The sequence below is a fragment of the Nothoprocta perdicaria genome, unplaced genomic scaffold, assembly GCF_003342845.1.
Source record: "Nothoprocta perdicaria isolate Ctin4 unplaced genomic scaffold, notPer1 scaffold_52, whole genome shotgun sequence".
NCBI lineage: Eukaryota > Metazoa > Chordata > Aves > Tinamiformes > Tinamidae > Nothoprocta > Nothoprocta perdicaria.
In genome coordinates this window covers 2,708,816-2,735,574 of record NW_020455777.1, presented here as the reverse complement: position 1 = coordinate 2,735,574, position 26,759 = coordinate 2,708,816, and the positions used below count along the sequence as shown (strand labels likewise).

Here is a 26,759-nt window from a genome sequence, read left to right as displayed (position 1 = left end):
ACATATGTTCTGCTTACACAACTGGCAGTGTTCAACTGCTGAGTGTATTAGTAATATTGGAAGCACAACCAAGCCAGTTCTGGCTTAGAAGCACATTTGACGATCAAGCCCTATGTCAAGACAACAGGACAGTAATYTTCTTGCTATCTGACGTGCTATCATTTAAAGTAATTTTAAGGAATTGCAATTGGGAAAAAAATTCCCAATTTGGACAATGCATGAAGCAACATGTCTAGATGCCAGAGTGACTGCAAGCAACTTTATGGGAAACACTTTCTCATCAACATCTAATTATACACATCCACTATTAATAACCAGCTACTTCGAAATGCTGACCAAAACCTACACAGCTCACAGGCTTCAAACTGTTTATATCCTTCTACACATGCCATGAAACTCAACAGCTCTAACCAAAACAAAACCTTTAATTCTCCTTCTTTGGAGTACTACAGCATCTTTCCACCTCAAAATTTCATAGAACAATGAAAAAAAAAAACCAAATTAGGATACATAAAGTATGTTGAGAGGAAATACAGTACTAAATACTTTTTTGTATGAATTAAATTATTTGAAACTAATCACAAACTCTACAGAGCACTTTTTAGCTAAACTTTCCATAGAGCACATGGGATCTTCAGCAGCAGGTATCTGTATTCCTAACTCACAACATACAAATATCCTGGCAAGACTCTTGCAGGTAACTGCCAGAGAATTAGCAATATCAACACATGGCAGTGCTGGGAATACAGTTCAGACTCAGGCTTCTCAAATACATGCTACCACTACTAATTACCACAACTGAGAAGATTTCAGACCTCTCAAATTCACACAGCTTGCTAACCTTTAAAAGAGTCTGACAACACTTAGTTTGCAAGGTACTCACYCCTATATCCCAGCATTTAAACTTCTTTTGATAAACCTAAAATTCTCGTGGTAGTCTGCTACAGCTGTGAGAAGCAAGAAGTTCAAAATAAAGAAATCCTTTTTCACATAAATAAATAGAACAAGGTGGGATAATGGTAAAAGGAAAACTTAGATGATATTAAAAAGTCTCTCCCAGTCTGCTATTATGTTGGAAACAGCAACAGCTCTCTAAGGAGCACATCAGATAGCAAAGAAATGCCACTTAGCCAATACCACCAATCAATATGCAAGTTTAAAAAAAAAAAAATCTCTTGTATCTAAAGTCCATCAACTCAGAACACTTAGTTTTAGGAAGAAACAATCAACTCAGAACACTTATTTTAGGAAGAAATATGATAACCAAACATACTACTAAGAAATGCAAAGTACAGCTAATGTTACCAAACATCCAATACTTTTAAACATAACAGTCCAAAATAAAAAAGGAAGCACTGGCAAAAAGGAGAGTCAATGAAATACAACCCCCCAAAACATATTATTAAAAACAATTCCTCAAACAAGAACACCAAACTTTTTCTTTATAAAAGAAAGGTTGTTTCCTAATAAAAACCACGATTAGGGGTTTTCCAGGTAACTCTGTGTTCTTTCTGTAAGTATTACCTTCTCTGCAAAGTTTCAAGTGGTGAATTTTTTTTTTTTTTAAGAAATTGGGAGTAGACATTTTCACTGAAACATGCTGAAAATAAAAACATTTACTTGTACCTGACTACTAGGTATTTTTTAATGTTTTGATACACTAAGTGATTTAGCAGCCTGATGAGTGATTTTCCCTAGTACCACCACCATTGGCCAAATTCTCCATGGAACAAAATACACAAACACCACAATAATTCACCACTCCAAGACTGGAGTTCCAGAAGAGTTTCCCTCACTGCTTTCAGCTGCAACAACGGCCARGGCAGCAGGCGCAGGCAGAGGGCCGGGAGCCAAACCTGCCACACGTGCCTGGCACTTTTCCTCRTTACGGCTCTGCTTTCAGCACTTGCATCATTTGTCAAGCTGGACTATTTAGCTCCAATATTCATTTGCCAGGTGAAATGTCTACGTGAGTATATGACCTYCTAAAGTTTAACAGCTAAATTCCCCAAATATTTCATTGATATTAACGACGCAGCTTCCGCGTGGATTTGGGCGTTGGGTTTTGCAAGAGCAGCTGTTCTTGCTCCCTAAGCCAAGASTAGATCCTGCCTCTCCTGTGATCTCAGTAATTTCTTCCAGCATCAGAAAGTGCCAGGTGAGAATCTGCCTATGGTAAACAAAAAGTAAATAAGGCTGTGGGGCAAAGAGGGATGGTATGCAGGGGCACAAACTGGATGCTCAACTGAAAAACAAATAAAAAGGTACTGGAAGCTAGTAAGAAGAAAAAAGAGGTGTAGAGGAGAAACAGAGCATCATATGAGTCAGACTAACACATGAAACTTTGGGGAAAATCACATGGAAGGAGTAAAACAGAAAGCAAGAGGACACATCCTAAGGTGACAAACTACTGCAGACAAAAGGTGCAGAAGATCAGAAGTGGAAATGGCTAAAATTAAGAGTTTGGTGCAACTGCTTTTTTTTTTCCTTTTTTCCTTTTTTTTTAAATTTTTTAAACTTTTTTTTTTTTTTAATGTCAATGAAGAGGTGAGGAGAAATGCTGTGGTATCAGCTCAAGTGGCAATGGAAGAGGCACAAAGCCACAACTGCACATTTTCTTTCCCGTTTAGCACCCGGTCAAAGTTTCCAGCTTCTCTCCATCCCTGCTGCCATTAACACTTCCTCCCCAGCCAAAGCCAGGTGACAGAAAATAGCAGTGAGCTCCTGCAACCTGCTCTTGCTCCTGTTAGCTGAAAGACTTTTCAAAGGAATTCTTTAGGCCTGCAAGGATTTCTTTAATTAATGATATTGTATGTATTCAAATATTCAAACATTACAGAATTAAGCCTGCCTACTAAACCTATTTTTATCTATGACTTTATTGCACTTATTCCATTAAGTGGCAGTTATCTGACGAGCTACCAATATTTCCTTTTCTTTTCCCCGTCATTTAAAACAGCAATCCTGTCTCTTCAATCATTACATAATAGCCAATCCTTCCTCTAAAACACAAAATTGTTCATTCTTTCATSATTTTTTTTTCTATTAATTACTACAGCATCTGCAGGCTCCACAATTTTCACAGGTTTATCTTTTCACATGAGATAAAGATATTGTGATTAAAAAAAACCTATTAGCATGCACATTAATTTGGGATATCTGACATCCTACATGACCAAAATGACGTCTCAGAATAGCATAAGACTTTTGTATTAAATTTTTTACTGACCCCTATTACAACGGTAAGCATTCCTGTTTTGAGCAAATTAGACTCCTATTTCTCAAATTCTGGATGTTTAATATAATACCCCAATCAACAATCACCTTTAAGAAGTTTCTTTAAACACAGAAACCCATTAGCTCTGCATACACACCACTTTTACGGGCTATCCACATTAGTTTGCCTTACATTTACAGCTAATATATGAAAGAAAGGCACTGGCACTGGACTCATTTCACAATTTCCAGTTTCATGAAAGCAACACCCAGCGTGAAAGAACAAATGTCTGCTGTACAGCATGATGGACTGTGGGATGTTTGCTCTCTTCTAGAGATTACGCCAATATCAGCTGCCCCCTTTGATGTTTCCGATACGTAAACACCTGAAGGTCCAATAGGAATAGGCAACAAGCAAAACAGTGACTTGCTCCTCCGTCACTTTTGTGAWAGCAATGTCCCCGTGGTATTTCTCATGCCCGCCCTTTATAGTTAATGAACTAAAATCCCATCTTTCACAGAACCGTAACTCAACACAGCTCATTCAGGAACTACCGAAACCCTGTTTGCGGCAGGCAGGTGTGCTGCTCGGCGCGACTCTCTAGCAATGCCAGCACTGCCCCTTCTCAACCTGGTGCCGAAGTTCTGGTTTGCTGCAAAAATAACTCGGGTATTAGACACTCGCAGTCGCGCCGTAACCATGCTCTTACTCTCTCACAGACGCACAACCGTGAGTCGTTGGTGGTGTTTTCTAATTCAACGAATTTTTTCTTAAATGACTGTGAATTGTCTTTCACTGAGATTTAGAAAAAGCTCGGTCTGGTGTTTCTCAAGTGCAACTTTCTACCATAAATGGTCATGCAAAGAGCAGAGTCAGCACCGTGTGCAGGACAGCCCTGAGCAGCTACATCCACCAGCTAGCCACCTAATCGCCCAGAACGCAGGTAGCCCATGCAAATTAATAGACTCTTCTGTTAAGACTTCGGCCCAAAATGAGTATGTAAAACTGAAAGCRGAGTATGTACACTCTATTAACAATTATATTCAACCTCCAAAAATAACAGTTGGCAATTTCAGGTTTAATCTTTAACTGGCATTAAAATGCCAGAGGATGGTGCTATCTGCCTGCACACCACTCAGGTAACTGAGAAACATGAGTCATATATATATATATATATATATATATACACTGAACCTTAACTATGCAAGCATATTCCAAGCACACATGCACAGGTGAATGTTGACTGTATTACAGGACAGCGAGGCATTTTTAGCCTCCCTAATCCACAGATGCTATTTAGTCATCAAAATTCTTCAGCAAGTAGTTGTCACACAGTAGATTTAAGGTTAAAAGATCAGAGAGCAAGAAAATCATGGTGACCGATAGTAAACAACAAGTAAAATAATCTTACATCTGCTCAACACTTCCCAGCTTACCCAATAAAGTTTCTTTAGAAATACATTGATGTTTCCCTTCACAGTTATAGAAGAGTGTGTTTACTAGTCCTACGCAAATATGCATTTTGAAACTTTAAGTAAATAGCTAGCCATTTCAGCTTTTATATACTCAGGAAAATTGTACTGTCTAGTTCAGTGGAAACTCTACCGTAAGATAAGTTTAAACTTTATTAATTTMATTTAGATTCTCTGAATAGCTTCCCCACCTCTCTGCTTGTGACATTAGTCACATTACAACCTCAGTGGGTGAGTGCTGACTAGTGTGAGAGAATTCATCACTGTTTTCTTGAAGACAGTCAAATTTGACAGCTTTTGCTTCTCCATACATCCACTTTTCTGTTTCTCTGAAAAGTTAACCCTCTGTAGGAAAAGCATATTTACTTGGTGGCCCTCCATGTATTCAATGATTTAAAGAATGGTAGTAGATTGCAGTGTCACAGCACACTGTGAATCATGGTATTTCAGAGTGGAAGATTTGTGACTTCAGAAGACCAGAAGATTAACTTAATCACACACCAAGAATTCATTAAGTAGCAAAAGAGAGCAATGTTGGGTCATACCATAGAAGTTATCTTGCAACGAATCGGTAATCTGACAGGAATATGTCTGAAAAAAGGTTAATTTCAAGGACTACAGTAACAACTGAAAACACTACATACAGATACATATAAAGCGTGTATGCTTACACAGCTTATTAAAAAATATATATATTTAATCATAAAAACAAGAATCATACCTGGGTACAAGGGAGACATGTTCACAGATTGGCAATGATTTTGCATTTTCTGATTGCAAGATTATGCTAATTTAATAGCAAATTCATAGCTTTTAGTTTGCGTATTTTTTTCAGAGAAAACACAAAAATAGACATACTCTACTTACATATTTTACAAAGAGCCAGCAACAGACTCCAATTTTGAAAGCTTTACCTATAATGAACATGAAAGGAAATGACAGTTTGCATTAGAATTTCATTAGTGGTGAAGCCAGGGATGGTAGAAATGGTGATACTGGTTTTGCCCACTGAAATGGTGTTGATGAGAAGGAAGCAGGTTATGTGTCCACTCATGAGGGTGAACTTTGTATCATTCCAWAGCTATCTTCCTGATTATCCTGACTGCCCATCCCACCTGAGAGACAGAGACACAAATCTTCCCAAACCAACAGTTAAGGCATTTCTCAACAAGGCACAAAGTCTTTACCATGATATCTTTACTTGATAGAGGCTCTCAATTCGCTTAGTTTTTGGTGCTTTGGTAAGCRATCATCTTCTCATAAAGAATTATTTCACTATAGATTCCTAACAACCATCTCTGTGTGGAATGCTCAGTATTTCTTCATATTAGTAAAATAAAGCAGACTTGCAAATTTTATACACATTTTTAAATGCTAATCAAATTCCTCAGTTTACAGTCATACTAAGGACATAAAAAAAATTGATAGTTGTGTCAGGTCACTATTCTGCTTCATTTAACACAGAAAACTGTTGCAGTATAAAAGGATACTTGGAAAAAGCACAKACACTTAAAGTTACAGAACTGTTTCTGCATGAATCAAAAGTAATGGATAAAAAAAATAGTATCAACGATCACATCAACTCTTTATTTGGAATTATACTTGGACAGAAAAATGTAAACACTAAGTAGCTAATGAGAAAGAACCGTGATACTATGAAAGCTATTATGCTATTATAAATCTCAAAACTAAAATCAAAAAGCCAACATTGTGACCAAGTTAGACACAGTGATTTTCCAAGTGACTGCAAAATACAGTTTAAAAAGATATATGTTTACTTTGTGTGTTTCATGGCCATAAGTGATTCTGATAAACTGAGGAAACTGCCAGGGAAAAAGTTGACAGTATTTACCAGAGTGGAAAGAGTGACACTGGGACACACAGGGTCAAATGAAGACAAACCCAGTAAAAAGCAAAACTGATATTCTAAAAGTTTGCCTAGCTAGCAAAAACGGCAGTGTTATACGCAAGGCCTCTGGCTTACTATATTCAGTGCATAAACAACACCTTATAATCTGGATGGAAAAAAGCTTCCAGAGAAACAAGCACGAGCAATGGAAAATGAGCTAGCAGAGCAGCACACACATTTAAGGCAGCCTAACAGAACAGAGCGTTTCCCACATGTGTCCCCAAAACAACAGGATTTTCTTTTTCAGAGCGATTATTCTTAGTTGGGCAGATGAATCCCTTTTATTTAAGTAGCTCCCTACTGTAAACAGTTTTTATAGAAAAAAAGAAAAGAAAAAAGATCTCACACAGCTCACATATACTAAATAACGCATCTGACAGAGTGCAAAGCGCTCCTGAGAGTCGAACAGTTCGCACTATGAAAGAACTGCCACATCTACCACCTCACAAACCCCTTAAGCATAACAGAAAAAAAATCACTACAAAAATAATAATAGGAGAACAGTATTTTATACTGATTTTAACAAGGTTTTCCAAAATACCACCACTCACAGGTGGAAACAGTAGTTGTGAATTTCTGCCTTTTGACTCTTCCAAAAGGTCTCTTGAATTTTTTTTTTTTTTTTTTTTTTTTTTTAAGAATCTGGATGTTTAAAATGCACAGCCTTGAAAGAAGTTAAATGAACAACAGTTCATTTCATAAAGTTCTGAACCTTAAAAAGTTCTTACTCACAGAAAATGTATTTTGAACACAACTATTAGGAAAATAAGAAAGGTGGAAACAGGTCCCAATTTTCATCACTCTTTATGTATCGAAATGGGTTGAAAAAGAGCAGAAGCTAAGAAAGGATAYGTTGGAAATTAAAATAATTACACATGCATTGTTCTCATTTGCACATGTAAATTAGATAAAGTAAAACACTTCACACAAAACMAAATCAAATAAAATTAGCTGAGTGAACCTACACCTTTTTCTAGTATTTACCAGGATTAAATTTAAAATAATGAAGCAAAACACACTCTCATCCAGCTAAGTAAAACAATTAACATGGTGGAGCTCCCCACCAGTTCCCAAATTACAGAACGGTATCGATCCGAATCTCCGAACGTCTGCTCTACACCACCCTAACTATTCCATGGAGACTATGTCAAGACTTTATACAGTTAGATCAGTTTTATTTTGTCCTTCAACTACAAAATATTATTGGGTCAAAATTCTTTGACAGTAATTTCAGCAAAGTTATGAAATAAAGCTTTTAATATTTCATTTTTTAGTTGAGTTGTACATAGTAAAGATAATGAGAATTATCCTATCTACRTAGATGAGACAGTTTAAGTATTCTACAAAGACACTCCACGCGAATTAAACAAAAGACTAGCTGAATTCTGTTCTCGACATGTACACATATCAGGATATCAAAGGCTGGTAGTATGCCATCAAAAAAAGAAGTTTCTACAGTACTCCTATATCCTACCGCTTCAGAACTACAGCTTAGCAGCACAACGTAGGAGGTGTTGCCCATTTCCATACTAAGAACCACTTCTCAGGACAGAACGTCCTTCCAGGGCTATCCAAAGTCTTGCACTCTTCCTCAAAGCTCTTTACTGCTCATGGTAGARCATCACAAGAGAAAGACAAAGGGAAAGGAGGCTAAAGTCTAGTCATGTTCACATCTACCAGTTTCTATCAGGTCATCTCCATCAGAAGTYGGTTATTCCTTGGATTACAAGAATATACCATCATCATGGTAATGAATCTGCATTTTTTATTCTATCTTTTAAAGTTCAAAACACAGGTATCTGATGTAGGCAGTTATACCACACTAGGAGCTCTTTACTAGTGTGATAGACAATCACACTAGTATCTTTATAGACAATTCTGACTATAAAGACCTTCGTGATGTACGCACCTCCGTAAACCGCAGCAATCCCTACTATCCAAGAAAAGAGTACAACCCAGTTTTGACCTCAATATGACACCAAAGAAAGTTCAGTAAGTGTGTTTGGTTTATTGAACAACAGCCATCTTTAAACAAAGTCCTAAAGATATTATTAAACATCATTAAACACTTCTCTGCACTATTAGAGGTCTATGTACGAAGGTCCACACAGGAGGGAGCAGCACATTCCCAAAGTTTGCCTTGACAGGCAAGCTGCTAGATATAGGAGTTTGAAATGGGAGGCGTACTTTACTGCTAAGTTATTTTCCTTTAGTTTTTGTTAAGTATTCAGTTCTCTTATTTGTCAAGTCAACAGCCTTCAATATTAATTTGGCTATTTGATTCTAATTTTAGAATTTAAGGCATCTTTCCTCTTTTCCAAAATAAACAGAATTAGCTTGCCACTCTGCTACCTCACCCTGTTTATATAGAAGTTGTATCTGGAGAGTAAAATGCAGAGGAAGCAGTGACTATTAAAAAAAGAATACCAAGAACACGAGGAAAGAAAACCTTTAACATCTTTGTTATTTAAATGCATTCGTAGCAATACATTTACARGCAAAAGATCTTTGAAACATGGGTGTGAAACTGCTAAAGATCTTTCGATCTAACTTGCAAAACAAACCGGAGCAACATCAGTGCAGCAGGCTGATTAAGCACCCTGAAATTATCTGCATTCCAGAATTTCTGTAGTACGAGAAGCAATGCATTAGCAGAAAAAAAAGGCACACAAAGTTCACACATCTACTACAATAACTATGGTGATAAATCTATTAAAAAAAAAAAAAAAGACAACAGATAAGACAACAGTTTTCATGGACCACCAGGTTTTACAGGCAGCTACAACAGATGAGGCAGGAAGAGGATGTCGGTCCATAAGAAGCCCTTTCAGAATTTGCCAGTAACCATGGATAGTGTTAGCGATTTGAAATCTAAAATTAACCAGATAATCAAGCTGACACTAATGGCTCTCCCTAACAGCTACGAAACTCTAACATAAAGCTTGAGTTGACCTAGGGAAACTGCTGCAAGGAGGTGTGGAGATACTGGGCAAGTCAAAAATACACGTAGCTAACTCGCACACATCTATATGGCATGATATTCAAGGAGCAAAAGATACACGCAAAATGTCCATTTTGTATAAAAGAGATAGAAAAAGTTTGTAAAACTTGCCCTATTCGACACCATAAAGATATTCATTTACATAGAATTAAGTCAACCCTTTGAAATGACGCTTGTTCTGCATTACGCACATTACCTACACAATTTCTCCAAGAATTTATCCAATTATTCCACAGTTTCCTATAAGCATAAGCAATCTGGCCCAAGCCAAAAATACTTTAATTCCAGCATCAAAGATAAACCTGCCTAACTAAAGCTACAAAAAATGACTAGACATCACTATCCTCTGAAAGAACAAGSAAGTGGCAAATCCGGAAAACAGCATCCTGTGTACAGATATGAAACAGTGTTAGAAGCTCTATTTTCATTGTTAAAATTAGCTACAGTAGCACACTGGTTTATATCTACTACAATTAGAAAAGAAGACTGGATATAGTAAAATATAGAATATATATAGAAGTTAAAGTAAACTTTCCAGAATTAGATCAGATAATAGCAAGAAAGAGAAGGTTCATTTGACAGTCTCAAAAAATACACCTCACACTCCTATGATTTCACAGAGATACCTCCAAGGGCTCAAGTTCATTTTTAATGTTTTCCTCGTCACCAMAGAAGAGACTTTGCAAAGACATCTTGCAAAGTGGCAAGTGCCTGCATACAGAGAGCATCCCCACCCTCACAATAGTTAGCACAGACATGCTATCACAAAAAGAGCATTAAGAGCATTCAACTCAGTAACATTTTTTTCCCTGAAAAATATTTCTTGTAAAAGTCTTTTAGCTTTCTTCACCRTGTCAGTAATTACATTTTGAGTAGCAATCTTCCTCCTCCTTTGCAATTTAARCATTCAGTAGCACTTTGTGTATACTAGGTTTCATGATTTTGCCCAGTTGACAAGCAAAGTTAGTCATTTTCCTGCTTATGTGAACCAGCAACAGGGAAGAGAAAAAGATTAGAAGAATAAGAAAATGTGATTATAAAACCATGAGAAGTGGTAGGAAGCACTCAAGTGCTTGAGTGAAGTAACCAAAACAACTTSAATTTATATTTTTGGAATCCATTAGATATAGAATTTCCATTTACTCTCACCSTCTAAACGCAGTGAAGATATGGAAGAAGAATTAATGCAACAAACAGTCACTCCCTGTCTCTAACTGGGCTTCACAGATTCAACAGACAGAAATATGTTCCATATTAAAGTTWCTGGTAGCCCAGGTTTTCCAAAACCTTTACCATTTTAACCATGAACATTTACCAAGGATTCTGACTGGCTAAAACTCTTGATTTAAGCTACTTTAGACCGCTGCTTTATCCAGAGTAAAGAAAGTGCAAGGATGGAAGCRGTAAAGGCTTCCTTTTCTTACTGTGCCTATTTTTAATACCAATTTTCCAATAAACACTTTAAGGAATGAAAGCTTCTCTTCAACACTCACAGGGAATCTTGATGTGGTTATAATATTTTCCAGACCCACCAACAACTCTCGCATGTTAGCAGAAAATGATTCATAAACACAACTATCTCCCATATACAAGAGAGAAGAAAAGTTTGCCTTACCAAACCTGGAAGAGCAGTATATTATCTTGGATATCTTTGATTTAACAAGATCTCAAAAGCCATGACTGCCACCATTCCTTCTTGGCCCTCTAGCACACATGAGAATTTAGTAAATTCTTCACTTTATCTTCTAAAGGCACAGAGGAAACTAGATGATGATTGATCTTTATCATGAGTTGCAGGGACTGAGAAAGAAGGGCAACGGAAGCAGAAAAAGCTGGGCGTCCGTTTTCCCAGGATTTCTGGTTCTTGTTAAATCTCTTGAGGAAATATTAAAGACAGAACCCTCGTTTTATCTAAGCTCTCCTAGCTTCCAAAATATGTGGTATAGTTAATTATGAAAACAATTGGCCTACTCGCATTGCTTTATATTCTTTGTTTGAAAAGTAATCTAGTGTTAAAGAACCAAAACAGAAAACTCAGAAAAAGCCTGGAGTGTCACTTTTTCCAGTGTAGGTGTGCAATACACATGAGGAGAATCTCAAAAAGATACCTCAAAGGATTTTAAAAAGCTTTTCACTGCTGATGACACATTTTTCCCTGAAATAAGCCACTTCCTTTCTAAAACCCACAAGTACCTTAGCGTTGAGATTCAGTAACTTCTCTTAAAGTCTAGGTATATATTTTTTCTTACAAAAAAACACGGAAGTCTCAAATTCTCATTATTTTCCATGATTTAAGATACAACTAAATTACCAGTCTTGTCAAATTTCAAACATTTCCATTCCGTAAAGAACACGGTCTCTCTGGCTGAACTCAGACTGAATTCATGCTGTATCTGAACGGTATTAAGCACAATGGGCTCTCAGCACAACAGTAGGCATCTAAGAACTGTCATGTTACTGAATAATTAGCACAGCCAAGAAAAGGTGGGGAAGAAAAATCTTCTTAGCTATCTCAGTGTAAATAACTGATTTTCAGACTTGTAAAAATCAAAGCWTTATAGCTCAGTATAGTAAGAAGAATTAAAATAGGTGGATTTCTAGGTCAATGAAAATACATTGTACGCCACTATTGAATTCATATATTTTTTCCTCCAGGGTTTCTTTGAAGCCCTAAAAAATAATATCCAGAAAACGTTACTTTGTACATATTTGTTTTTCAGTTAGACTCCCCACTTCAGCCATCCATAATAACAGAGTGGACCTGCCAAAAAGTTACCATCTGCATTTTGATACTGAGTAGTATCAGTATCAGTATGCTACTGAGCACTGGTAGGTGCTCAGTAGCATAAAAAGCCAAAAGGCCAATAAGGATTTGTCCAAAGCTTAAGAAATCCCCCATCACTGCACACCAAAGATAAACCCAGTTGTGTTCAACCGAGTAAAGAGAAAAGGCCGCTTACATGAACTAACAGGTTCTGGAAAGATTCATGGAATTTGTTTTTCATGTCAAAACAAAGTGAAGAGAAATATTTATACAGAAGAGACAAAACCAGAATGCTATAAAATTGAAAGATAAACATCATTAACAAAATGTATTCAAAGCATCTGTTCATTTTGCTCATGGGTGGTATTCTGTAAAACCTCTCAGATATTCTAAGTACCCGAAAGTCCTGAATACAGGCATTATTAGTAAAAATCTTAAGTGAATAACAAATACCAATAAGCAAATTCTCTATTACTTCTCTATTAGGACCTCAAACAAAGCAGTATAGTCCAACATTCAAAAACTGAAGTTGAGCTTCTGACCCCCACACTCTCTCCCTAGCTTTTCAATTTCTATTCCTTTCCTTGAAACTATCCTTACATTTATCTTGTTAATCTTGACTCTTCACTGTGAAACTTAYATAGAATCACAGAATCCTTAAGGTTGGCAGGGACCTCTAGAGATTATCTGATAGTCCAACCTTCCTGCTCCAGCAGGGACACCCAGAGCACGGGGCACAGGGCTGCATCCAGGCGGGTTTGGAAGATCTCCAGAGAAGGAGACTCCACAGCCTCCCTGGGCAGCCTGTGCCAGRGCTCTACATCTTACTCAATATTTATACATATAGTTCCACAAGGGCCTTGTTCCTGGAGAAAGTATTGGGAAACCATAGCACAAAGTAGCCACTGCTCCCATAAAGGTAGCAGCTACCAAACTAAACACACTCTCTTGCTCAGTTCACAGTATTTTTTTTTCCCTGGAAAAATTGCACAATTACTGAAATCTTGACCTCCTCTCACCTACACATCATTAAAATCAAAAATATTATTGGGCAAAGTATTCAAGTAGTCTGCTACTTTGGGAGCTTATGATCCTGAGAATTGTCTCAACAGTTCAATGTGAAATTATTCATATAGGTATTTTGAATAAAAATTAATAACCACATATTTCAGCTTTTAATATTACATATTTCTGAATTTGAAACATAGATTTCTAATAGCATTCCCTCTTAAAAAAGACAGCTTTTGTTATGAAAAGAAACAGCAAAATAAAACCAAACTAAGCCCTAGAGATTATAAAGCATCAATCATTTCTGATCTCCCAGTGGKGGCAGTTATCTTCCTACTTTTCTCATACTTCATTTGACTTTCAGTTTGCTTTGATTTTCCAAAACAACTACAGCTTATCACAAAGCCTGCTTATCACAAGGCCCAGAGAAAGTAAGGTCAAAAGAAAAATGGAAGAGACATCTATAAAGTTTTTAAAACAAATCAAGTGTAGTAGCTCTTGAAATGATCRATTTCTGAGGAAAGAAAGAGTTCAAGATTTAGTATTGGTTACTTTTTCCTTATTTCACTAATATGTTGTCCATTTTAAGGCTTTAACAAATTTTATAAGCTACTGAAGGATCTGAAAGATCTAGGATCTTCTAGCCAGATCTAGGATCTTCTAGCCAGAAGCAACGTGGAGCCCCAATACAGTACTGGAAGACAGTGGCAGATGCCAGTTTTTGACATTCTCCAAAGAGATCTTCCAAGGTAGAACGAAACGTGCCTAGGCAAAGAACGTGCCTAGCCAAGAACTGGAGGCTGCTTACACTATAAATGCAATCTTCATAGTCCATTCAGTCATAACTATTCTATAAGCTGTAAATAAATTGTAATTAAAGTCAGACCTTTAAGAATATACACTTTATTTAGGTACATAAAGCAATATCCACAAGACAATTTGATATTAAAATATTATGCATTCATTAATTAAAAATTATGTACAAATTAAATATAATGTACAAAATACCTTAAAGGTATACAGCCTAAACACTAGAAGCTGTATGTCTTTGTAGTTGAATATTTTCTTTTGTACACCCATATATGGACAGAGACACTTGTACAATATTAATATGTGAATTCTAAAACAAATACAGCTAACCTGAACTATACACAAATGCAAACTAACTGCAAAATGGGAAAAGTTGACTGTTTCAAGCATAAAAATAGACAAGTCTGATTAACAATTTTAGCATTCATAGCATTCAATAGGCAGAAACACTTCAGTGCARAGACCATATACATAGCTCTTATACAAGAATACTACATGCCATATTATGCAGCAAACAAAACAAAAAGCTGCCACTGATCACACAAACCTAGTTCCTCATCCAGAAAATTAACATACCTGTTTCACTTAAAAAGCAGACACAGTAATAATCTTTTGTTTCTTAGGAAAAAAAAAGTGCAATTTTCCATATATAAAAATAACTAATCTCTGCTGAAAAGTAACTGGAATTCAGGCTTATTCATTACTTCCACACTTTTTTACTTTGGGATGCAGGAAGAAGAATCTCTCATGTCACCAATACCATCAAATATGTGAAAATCTAGTTACTAAACAAGACCCAAAGTTGCCTGCTAACTTACTGCCATTTCCCCAGTAGGATCCATTTAAAAAAAAAAAAAAAAAAAAACATGCTGATGCCCTGTGGCTTCAGCTATTTGTTCCAACACTTTATCTACATAACTCCCATGCCAAAAAAAAGTTCCAAGTACACAAATTATTTACAGGTACTTTACAAGTGAATCCACAGGTTATAATTTTGGTGCATGTTCAGTAGTTGGCTCTATAACTATTAAAAGTGCTAAAAAGTTTTAGGGGAAAAAAAGCAGCAGTCAGAAAAGAAAAAAAAAAAAAAAAAAGACCACAATAATGAAAAAGCCCAATAGGAAGAATAAAAGAAAGGATCTGGGAGTTAGAAAAACAAACAAACCAAAAAAAAGCCATCCCATGAAAATTCAGAAAGTGTTTGCATCAGAAAACTCTGCCTTCAGAATAATTAAGTAGGGCCCCAAGAGAATTCTGAACACAAGAAACTCAAAACATCTAACGTTAGGGCCAYGCAGGACTGTAGCTAACTTTGTAGTTTATTTTTTAAATAAAATGAAATTTCTTTACTGGAAGAATACACTTCATTTCTGAAAAACATTAATTCTAAACACTCCTAATAGGATCTTTCCTCTTGATGGGAAAAAAAAAGACCTGGGCTTTTCGGGAGYGAGAAGTTCATACTGGGACTAACTGCAGAATAAGGACTACTGAAGGCATTGCACACTGGTCCAGAAGCAGAACTAGGTATGAAGACTTATTAATTATACAACCAGCGTACAAGCAGCATCAACCAGACTTTCACAAACCTTATAGTCTCAAATCTTAAACAGGAATATCTGTTGAAGCAGGTTTGAGAAGCGGACGCTGGTTTGTAGAGGAAAGAGAGGTCCTGAAGCAAAGGGGGAAGGAGACCAATTCTGCTCTTGAGGCTCTCCGAGCACAGTATGTACATCAGGCTGCACTATTTACACTTTAAACTTTTAAGGCACTTAAAATATGCAATAATACAGATGGCTAGACCAAATATGTCATCTAGAACATAAACAATACAACACTGTCATTATATAAAACTTTTATTAGTAAGGATAAGAAACATTCATTCAAGAGGTCAGAGGTCAAACTATTATTAAAAAAATTAAAATATATGCTATTCAGAGCCTCTAAACGAGATTAATGCAAGTGTCAATGAGACAAAATATACAGAACATGAAATTTGTACCTGAGAGCAGAACATGTTTTATTTTTGTTTAAAAATAAGACTATACTGCAACCTGGAGTCAGGAATAAATCTATTTTTGTCGCCTTTCTGATAAAACATAGTGAACTAAATCTACTGCTCCACACTAGCTGCCAGCTTTAAGATGGATAAGTGTATGGCAATTTATGAATGAATGTATGCCTAACATTACACCTAAGAGGTGCATCAGAACTTGGTAATTACCAGCTTAAAAAAAAAAGTCCCAAATGGTCTGATTTTGATCTTCTAAAGCTTAAAAGTAKGAGCAAAAAAGGCCAACAATAGAAAAGGACACATTTCCACTACTAAGGGAGCTTTCTCCTCCAAAACAGACAAGACAAATACAAAAAAGCACCTCTGCTTTGTCTTGAAATTCTGTTTTAATCTCCCCCTTAACCAAAGACTCTCATGCCAAAACCAAAAGGAGAACTGTTATTCCACAACTCCTCTGGAGTCTGACAGACCCCAAAATAAACGCAAAATCCTACTGAAACTTCTCACGAAACACGTTACGTGAAACTACTGCAAACAGGTATTCCAAAATTCTCAATATCCCATTTTGACATGTGCTGGCAAAGCGAAGGGGCACGCAATTTCTACGTTAAGTGCTGCCCTATAAATTTGGTCCTATCAGAAACTATACACGTCCTATCAAAAGCTATACAGGTCCTATCACAACCCCAACTATTAAAAATAGAGGTCAATGAGGCTATTAAAAATTGAAGGTAATGGTGTTGTAACATTGAAACCAAAATGATCACAGAAGAGTGACATCAAGTGAAAACACCAATTACGAGCTGACSGTTTAATATCCCTTATCAGAAAATTCAACTTTACAAACATTTAATAAAATATATGCCTAAGATAAACAGAGATTCTCCTTACCCAGAAATACATCCCACGCAGCAAAACTGATGATTTTTAAAAAATACTAAGTCAGTGTTCTTCCCAATGAAGTATATTTTGAACACCAAGAAAGGTGTATAAACAAGTCTATTTGTGTTTATAGGCTTATACATGCAATTCCTATTTAYTGAAGCTCAAGATTTTCTAAAGCTAAAAATATTAAAATGTCAGTGAAAATTAGGGAAAAAGGGAAAGAAATCCAGTGCACCAGCTAAAAACTTCTTGTACAAATTAGTTACCAATGTAACGATAATTGTGACACATATTGTTAAAAAAATATATGATTTTAATTCTGGGCTATAAATATTCCATATAAAATTTATTTCTTAAGATATGAAGATGTAAACACTGATTGTTTCCCATGCTTTGTACTACTCTCTTATAAAAGCTTTTTTTTGTTTTTCTTTCACAATATCATCGGGAGAGGCTGACTGGAAGTCAAAGGGTGTTATGGCTACTGCAGGAGCAGTTTCCTCAGGTTTCACTTCTTGCAYTTGCCTGCTGTACAGGAAAGCTTTATGCACACCCACCCTGCGCCGCTTATAGCCTTTTGGAGGGTAACGGAGACACAAAGTTAAAGCAAAGGGTGAAGGTCTGGCACGCAGTGCCTTAATCCACGAAAGGGTCAAATCCTGCCTCTTAGGAATAAACTCTTTTTTGCCTTTTTTATCTGTTTTAGGAAAACCAGAACCTTTTCCTTGCTTTACATCTAAATCTTTAGTTTGCGGGATTAAGACATTTGAGTGTCCTACTACAGTTTGTTCTACTGATGCATCTGCTTTTTTTCTTATGCTACTCAAGTCAATTTTTGCTTTTTTAGAGGGCTTCACCTCAGTTACACTTAGTGTGGAAAAGTCCTTTCCTTGCTGAGKTTTGTCTACTTCAACAGTCCCCGCAATTAAATCTGACAGTGACAAACTCTCAAAATCCTTTACTGGAGAAACTTTGGAGAGGGCTAGCGAAGACAACGATTCTGTCAGTTCTGGCATCACCCCTGAAGTCTGAGGTTGACTTACTAGTTGTGATAATGATGAGGTTCCCAATTTCACATCTGTGAGACTCCCTCTTGACTGAGCATAAAGATCAGCCAGAGAGTAACAGCGGCTTGCACTGCATTCCTGGTGCTCCTGAAGTAAGTCAGCCAGTGAAGCACCTCCAGACTTTGACACTGGCAAAGTGGCCATCTCTAAAGAAAGACTTACCTGTTTTCTACCTTGTACAAGCGAAGACAAACTTTCAAGTTCATTCTTTCTATTTAGAGGACGACCAACTTCAGAATCAAGAGTTAATTTTCCTAAAGGACTTGCTAAACCATGAGGACTATCAAAGTTTGCATTACTGTGACAATCAGAAGTATCTGAAGAAATGCTGTCTTCACAAATCACATTTTGCATCAGCAAGGATTTCAAGTCCTGTACTTCCTTGCACTGTGACTTCTTAACGGAAGTATTTCCAGATGTGTTACTTCCTATATCCAAGTAAGCATTTTCACTGTCAAGAATCAAACTTACTGCATTAGCACTTTCTGGTAGTGGATCCTCTGCCTGTTTGTTCACAGGTTCATACAATGATCCTTTACCTAAATCATCACTGAAAGAAGATACAGCAAGCGAAGAGGATTTCAAACCTTCCTTTTCAGATAAAGGCATATTGGCTATTTTAGCAGTAAGATGCATTTTGTCATTGGTAACTGAAGAGCAACAAGATGAGTTGCTTTTGGCTGTCTGGTTTCCAAGACTAGAGGTGTTAGTGTTGTCAACAACATTTTCTACTGCATAAGAGACATTTTCTGCATTAATAAATATTTCTGGACAACAAAGTAAGTCTCCTTACCTTACAAGAGCCAGTAATTTTCAGATAGAATCATGGTCGCAATGAAACATCCATTTTTATTTTTTTTTAAGCAGACAGCAGCAGCAAAAAAAAAAGAAAACAYATGGAAAGGCATTTAATTACTAAATGTTATTGAGCAATGTGCATCATCATACATACAACCACAGAACTGCAGAATAGCTGAGGTTTGAAGGGATCTYTGGAGGTCACCTGGCCCCCCTTCTCTGTTGAAGCAGGGCCAGCTAGAGCAGGTTGCCCAGGACTGCATTTAGGCTGGTTTTAATCACCTCCAAGGACAGAGACTYCACAGCCTCTCTGGGCAACCTGATCTAATATTCAATTAAATGATGGATATTTACTCAAGTATCATGGAAGTTAAAAAAAAAAAATCACCTAAAATGCCAGCACAGATATTACAGTTGACATATGAATCAAAACAAGAAATTATTGTGAAAACACTATCAAAAAGGAGAGGTATGGAGGGGCGGGGCAAAAGGGGAAGGAGGGAGTATTTGCTCAACAAAGAAATACTGGAAGTATACAAAACTTTTAAAGACGCTGTCCAACTTCTAGGACGTGTATTCAAACAGTTAAAGTCATTTATTAGAAGACAAAAATGTACTGAAAACTCTAGATGGTTGCTTACAGTTTGCATTTAAGATGAGATTGTTTTATTCTGATTTGCAACTCAAGTAAAGCTGTTTCCTTTAAATTTTTAGAATACAATAATTTAGAAAAGATAGCCTTGCATAATTCTCATGAATGACTAACACAATAAGTATCTTCTTGGGTTTTAAAGCCAAAATTACAGTGTAGATAGAAATGAATCATCCTGAAGCCAAACATAATTAAATAGAAGTGTACCTTTTGTCATCTTTCCTATAATCACAGGGTCCTCACTCTTCGTCTTCGTATTTTGCTTAGTGTCTTGTGAAAGCACAAGATCCAAAGCCTTCTGTACATCAAATTTACTGTCCAATACTGCTTGCACCATTGTTTGCTCTGGTACAGATTCTCCCAAAACTTCTCTCATTTGATCAAGGCATGAATTAAGACGGGCTAGAAGAGACATATTACTGTTATAAGCTACAAAATAAATGTTTTAAAGTGGTCTAACCACTAACACCACACATCTGATAACAGAAATTGGACAGAAATATCACATTAAGAGATAACCTTAATTCAACTTCAATCTCACTTTTTTTCATAACAGGCTTTACCTCCAAAACCTGCAGAACATTTGATCCATTTAAAATATTACACTATAGAACTATCATTTACTACCATATATTGATCGTTAAATTTTCAACACTGACATAGTTTGATTCTATAAAAATTAACTAGTTTAACTGCTGAAAAGCGGTGCAAAAAACACCTTAAAATTATTCATATTAATTTGGTACATCAACGTGGAATTCCACTTACCAGCACAATTCAAGTTTTTACAGATGCTATAATTAATATCCAAAGTAAAGAGTGTTTATTCAGGTCTTGGGTTTTCACAACAGACAAATTCTAAATAAACAGTGATTCTGGATCAACATTGCAGCTTCCAAATCATCCACAATCTTTACCTTTCCTAGAACTGTAATACTTTTTGAGGGTCATACAATCCTTTTTAGCTTTGCATCAGCTTTCTGTATTGCTACCAAAGGAAATTAAATTCTCAAAGATCTTTGACAATCAAATCCTACCACAACGATATATCCAAAAATTGTTTTCAGAATTTGAGCAAAGTTTACTTAAGAAAAAAACACTACACTAAAAATAGGCTTTTGATAGTTACAGAAAGTTTATAGTATAGTTTTCTCAAAAATCTTTTACTTTTCTATTTAAGTCTTGTGTTAGAAACATTAAGTTAGTGCTTAACTTCCATTGTGACTCTCATCAGACTCTCTGGGTTTTTTTTGTTTGTTTGTTTGTTTAAAAAGGCAAATATTTATACAGTTTAGAAAATAAACTTCCTTGTTATAAAGTAGGCAGTAAAAGCATCAAACTCGTATGAACTTTGACTAGAGATTGCTTTCCTAACATTCTTGACTTGCCACACAACCAGAGACAGAAAATTCACCAGGCAGTCATTCACAGAAGCAGTGTGCTCATCGGACCTGCAAGTACTGCAACAGAAGCCAAGAAAACTCCCTTGAACGTCAGCCTGCCAGTTCAATTTTCAGGAAGGTTACTCAAGACCACAACAAGACTACAGGCTATTTGAAAACTTTGCCAATGATGCCAAATTTTACAAAACTTTGAAAARCAGATTCAACACCCATTCCAACTTCTACCAGGTTACTTAAACCAGCATCCTTAGCCCATATTTAAACAGCAAACCAATTTTCCCCAGACATTTCCCCTGCAAAACAAGTACTGAAAGAGCTCCACAGAACATGGTCAGCCATTCTATTATCCAGCTCATTAAGAGCACCCATCTCAAATTCTTTGCTGCCTGACTGATTAGTGTGAATAACCAATTGTATTTATGCATTTATGAACAACACAACCTGAATCTATACCAGCAAAGCACTTATTTTGATACCACTGCTATAAATAGAATCTTTGCAGTGGGTATGACTATTTTTAGATTCCTTTTATACCTTTTTAAGTCCAGAATACAACTTTTCTTCTTGTTTCAATATCATTTAACTCCTTAAAATAAGCAAGGGACCTTGTCAAAAGCATTCTAAATACTACATACTCTGTTGACTATATTTACCACCTGCTTGCTGACTCTTCCAAATTGACTTCTCAGCATTATTTCCTTCTAGAAAAGCATGCAGATTACACTCCAAATTATCATATTTACTTATATGTCTATGTATTATCAGAGCTTCTCCCACTTTACTTGATACTGAATCCAGAATTGTCTGCTGCTTCAAAATTTCATGGAAATTCTCTTTTAAACATTGAATTCAATTCATTTATTTTATTGCCTTATCATTCAGAAACACGTCTTATTCTATGTGCATTAACACATTAAAAATAATCCTGATTAATCCCACAAAAATTACAAATTAAATTGGTTATTACTACTTAAGGAAGAAAACTCTTTTCATAGAGTATGTAATTGAGCAATTAGCCCACAAATTCAAAATCAAACATTATTCCCTCCATGCAGAACTCAGTTTATAAAACAGAATTCATGGCTGCAGGACCAAGTGGAAATCCAAGTTTGAAGGGTTCAAAACAGGATTAGACAAGGTTGTATATGGCGCAGGTATCCAAAGCTCTTGTGTGTTGGTTCAAGGAAATGCATGACACGGTTTAAAACCATGTTAAATACTGCCAATTGCCATAATATGGAAGGCATTACAGGAAAAAAATCATAGAGATATCTTGTTTCTTATGCTTTTTCTTTGGCATCCATTTGTGGAGTTAGGTTATCAGGTTATATGGACTCCTGGTGCAAGTCGGGAGAGATGTTATCTTTGAATTCCTTACGCAATCTCACTATTTCCAGATGGAAACTCAGAATATATTCTAGAATGTGCTAGCAAATTTCAAGTAACATCTGAGAAAGTAGCTAAGACCTTAAAGAATCATTGCTGAAGATGTTTCCACCAGATACACTCATGAAGGGTGCTGTTCTAGTATGAAATTCCAAAATGTAAGTAGTTTAAGTCAGTCAAGTAAAAATATACTAATTTAAGACTACTTCAGTAAGTCTTTACACATAAGAGAAACTTCTCTAAAAAGAATTATTATTTTTCTATAATTACCTCTATCAACTCCAGACAACTTGTGATTGATGGTAAAGTAATCAGCAGCATCTTCTGCACCTTCATAGCCATATTCCTCTTCTAACGGCTCAGCAAATGAGGCTGGTTTGTCTCGCCTTGAGTAGATAAATTGAGCTGCTACATTAGGAAAAAAAGAAAAAGAATCAAATATAAATTTTTTCTTCTTTTAAAAAGGAAGCCTATCTACAGAAAAGCTAGGATGACATCTTTTTGCAATGATTTGGCAGATCAGAGGGGAGAAAGGAGCAGGATAGGGAAACCTCCCTGTATCGTGATCACTACCTGAAGACTATACAGAACATATAGAAGCTGAAGACAGAATATGAATGCCTATTTGTAATCACTCGAACTAACCTGTTGAAGGAGAAATGCAATAGTCATCTTCTACTGATTGGCCATATACGTCATCATCTTCAAAATCTATAGAGCAGAGAAAGTAAGATTAATCTATTTAATTTTTAAATGCTTGGTCAAAAGATAACCTTTTACATAAGGCTTTAAGAAAGTTATTTTGCATGTCCAGTATTCCAAAAGTTGTTATTTACATACGTGAAAAAAATCTATGCTACAATGATAGATCTTAAATATTTAATAGTCTACTTATTATGAAAGCAGAAAATGTTCAAGAGTTGCAATGCTTCACCATCCTCCTCCTTCAGTATCTCTTTTGGAAGACCTACCTCATAACTCAAACCCATCTTTCTATAGTTTCACTTATTTTCATCCACGGTCTTGTACTTCTCTTGATATTTCCACTAGATCCCTCAAACCGTTATGCACATACGGACGACTCRATCTTTACTCCAATAACTATGGATCACTGTTTCTATTCCATACCTTTGTGTCTCTGATCTTTTCTCTCTGATCAATCTTCATGGCCAGCTGCATGTCAGTTCAAATTCAGCAAGGTAGAAATCACAATTCACAATGCCCTTTGGCTATCTCAAATCATTTCAGGCTAAAGGGAAGAACCTTGTCCTTAAGATAGTCATAATCTTTTAATTCAAAAAGGTCAAGCACAGCATCTTGACAGACTGGCCTGTCAAATCTATACTATATTAGAGTCCTCCAATAATCTATTACCAAAGAATAATTGTGTAGTCTTCTCTAGTAGGCATAACTTTCATAATGCTATAATAATATTTTGTGTTTTGCCCTTTATTTTAAAAATCAATTTGTTAATTCTTGTTAACAAGAACATTTTGAATTTCAAGAAAGAAAGACAGAGTTATCTTTAAAAGATAACTCTTTGACAATCACTTTATAGCCAATCAAAATTTTTCCTCATCTTTTCCCTGAACAAACATTTAAAATGTCATTAAGTAAGTAACAACCAAATCCTTAGCAAATAAAATTTTCGGTCATCTCGGCATGAATTGAAATCCATGAAGAAAGAAGCTAACACAATCTGATTATTTTCTAGTGAGACTCACCTCCTGATTCGGTCCAACATATACAAAATAGTAAAATATTATGACCATAGCTTAAAAACTGTTTAAAACAACAACAATTTGGATATGTGACAGCTACAAAGACTTATTCAACTAAGGGTACTGTTATAAGGAATCACAATTTGAAAATAAGCTATTCCCAATTAGAAAGCTACTCTTAATATTACATCAACCTTGTAAATAAGTTATTCTGTTATTACACAAACCTCAAATACACTCATATCTTTTAACTAGTTAAAAATATGAAACAACTAATCGAATGCTCTGAAGAGATGCTATTGTACACTACTGGAAGTTTCACAAATAATCTTTTAAAAGAATCAGATGAACAAATAGCTATAACACTAAAAGCTCTGTAGTCTAATATGAACTTTTAGATCATGGAATTGAGATCTTAAAAACACTGCATCTACCTATAAAAATTTCAGACTTAGCTGAGTAATCACAGAATCACAGAATCTTCAAGGTTGGAAGGGACCTCTACAGATCATCTAGTCCAACCTTCCAGCTCAAGSAGGCACACCTAGAGCATGTGGCACAGGGTGGCATCCAGGCGGGTTTTCTCATCAGTTTCTCATCAGTTTCAGATACAGGCAAGTGAGGAAAAATTAACAGTTCAGGAGCAGTACTAGGCTGGGGAAGTAATCATGTGACTATTTGCAGCACATGTTCTCAGACCAGAGCACTCCTGTGGCACACAATAGCTTGCTGGCAAGTTTTCCCTTTACAAGTGCTGAACAAGGATTTGTGCTTTACTGAATGGTTGTCTGCAAAGATACGACTTTGTCCGTATGTTTTTTGGAAGAAATATCTATGGGTGATTATTTTATTCCCAAATATTAGCACCAAAGTGCACAAAAGATTTGTAATTGCATTCTGATAAAATCTCTTAATTCAAAACAGTACTTTATTTGTGCAAAGAAAGTATTCTGAGGGGTTATTTGACTTGGTGTTTGTCTTTTAACATGAAATGAGAAAAATCAAAGTAAACTTAACCCTAAAATCCACTGTAATTTTCCTAGAATGGTGACTAAAGCAGTGACTAAAAGGGCTGACATATTGTATGTGGAGTTTAATGACAGACTAGTGGCCCAGTAAATTTGTTTGGAAATTAAGTATCAGGGAACAAAATTACATATTTATCATAAATGGGAAAAAAACACCTCTTTGATCATGGTGAAATGAATACACTACATCCTGGTTCCCTATGAGGATCAAATTCTCTATAAAGTGGTTCTCAGAATCCAACTTTTTGGGACAGACCCACCTTTCACAATTTGGCTAGGACTTGGGAAAGTATCAAAAACTCCTGGAAAACTTAACCGAAGGACAAGTGAATTCACAGGAAGTCTTTTGTCAGCGCACACAATATCAATCTCTTGCCTGTTTCATATAGTTTCAATTTCTAGACTAAAGGAAAAAAAAAGAAAAGGAATGAAAACTGCTCAGCTTGCAGTGCCATAAAAATGAATAAGCAATGGCCAAAAAAAAAAAAAAAAATCAGAGGACAGATTGGGAGAGAAGCATTGCACAGTATCAACAGTGCTCAATACCATGAGCATGCTCTCAGGTGAAACAGTATACTCACTTCCCATCACAGAACATCAAAAAGGAGACAAAACAAATAGAACAACATGAAATAAAGGCCACAAGAACTAAKATCTCAAAAAACTTTCCTAGGAAAGGCGTCCAAAATATTGTTATTATTCACTTTAGAAATGTCACAAAGCAATACAGAATCAGAAATGGCATTACAAGAACATCTCACGTTACATTAAATTTAAAAAGAGAAAAATGGTGTGTGATAGGCTTCATTTCAAACAGACATTTATTAGAGAAACTCAAAGAATGCACATATGAATCAAAGTTAACCAAGGGTACAATGAAATTGTAGTTTCAGACAGCAAGGGCAAACCAATACTCAAATGGTTACAGCCAGTTATTACATATGTCAGCAACTTCGATGAGAAGTTTCTAATGAGCATACAAGTGTTGAAACAAATTCTACAGGTTGGGCACTCAGCCTCCCAGAGAATCAGCATTACAGCCAACAAGGCAGACAGTGACAGAATCCCCAACCAGATTTTGCCAGCGTTTGGTGGAATTGCACTAGCAAACTCCCCTAGGTAGGCTCACCCCACATATGTCACAAACAGTTCACGTGCACCCAGCCTGCTCCCAAATAAGCTGTGAGAACATGGTGCATGGCCCAGTCTGTGCTGCTGCTGTACAAATTSACGCTTTGCACCTGTCTGCTCAGAGACCAAGGGCAGGCACAAGTATTTCTTGCATTTTTTATGCAGTCTGACAAARGCAGCCAACAAAACAGCTGCACCCTCCTAAAGGCTTCTCCAAAATAACAGAGCGAGCTGGAAGCGTGTTCATTTTTCCATGCTCCATGCCAAAGCAAACAAAYCCTCTGCAAGAAAGGGGCAACCTCCGGCATGCCCAGGCAGGGGGCAACCCCCAGCGTGCCCAGCTGAAGGGCAGCGGGCACTGCAGGTGCTGCAGCGGGGCACGCACTGCCTTCGCTCTCAGAGCACCCTCATCACCTTAACTAAAAGCTTAAGTAAGAGACGCCAGAAAGGCATCTAAGGCGCAGGTTTCTCGATAGACACCGAGCTCCGTCCC

The 26,759-nt window shown here is 36.4% G+C and overlaps 1 protein-coding gene across 1 annotated transcript in view; it reads right to left on the bottom strand.

Moving 5' to 3' along the window:
- Positions 1-26,759, bottom strand: part of HBS1L (HBS1 like translational GTPase) — a 56,434-nt gene that overhangs the window by 29,356 nt on the left and 319 nt on the right. The window contains exons 2-4 of the mRNA XM_026048176.1: positions 23,032-23,097; positions 22,657-22,794; positions 19,805-19,999 (exon numbers count right to left, since the gene is read on the bottom strand). Of these exons, the coding sequence (XP_025903961.1) occupies positions 19,805-19,999; positions 22,657-22,794; positions 23,032-23,097 (399 nt within the window). The remainder of the gene's footprint in view (positions 1-19,804; positions 20,000-22,656; positions 22,795-23,031; positions 23,098-26,759) is intronic.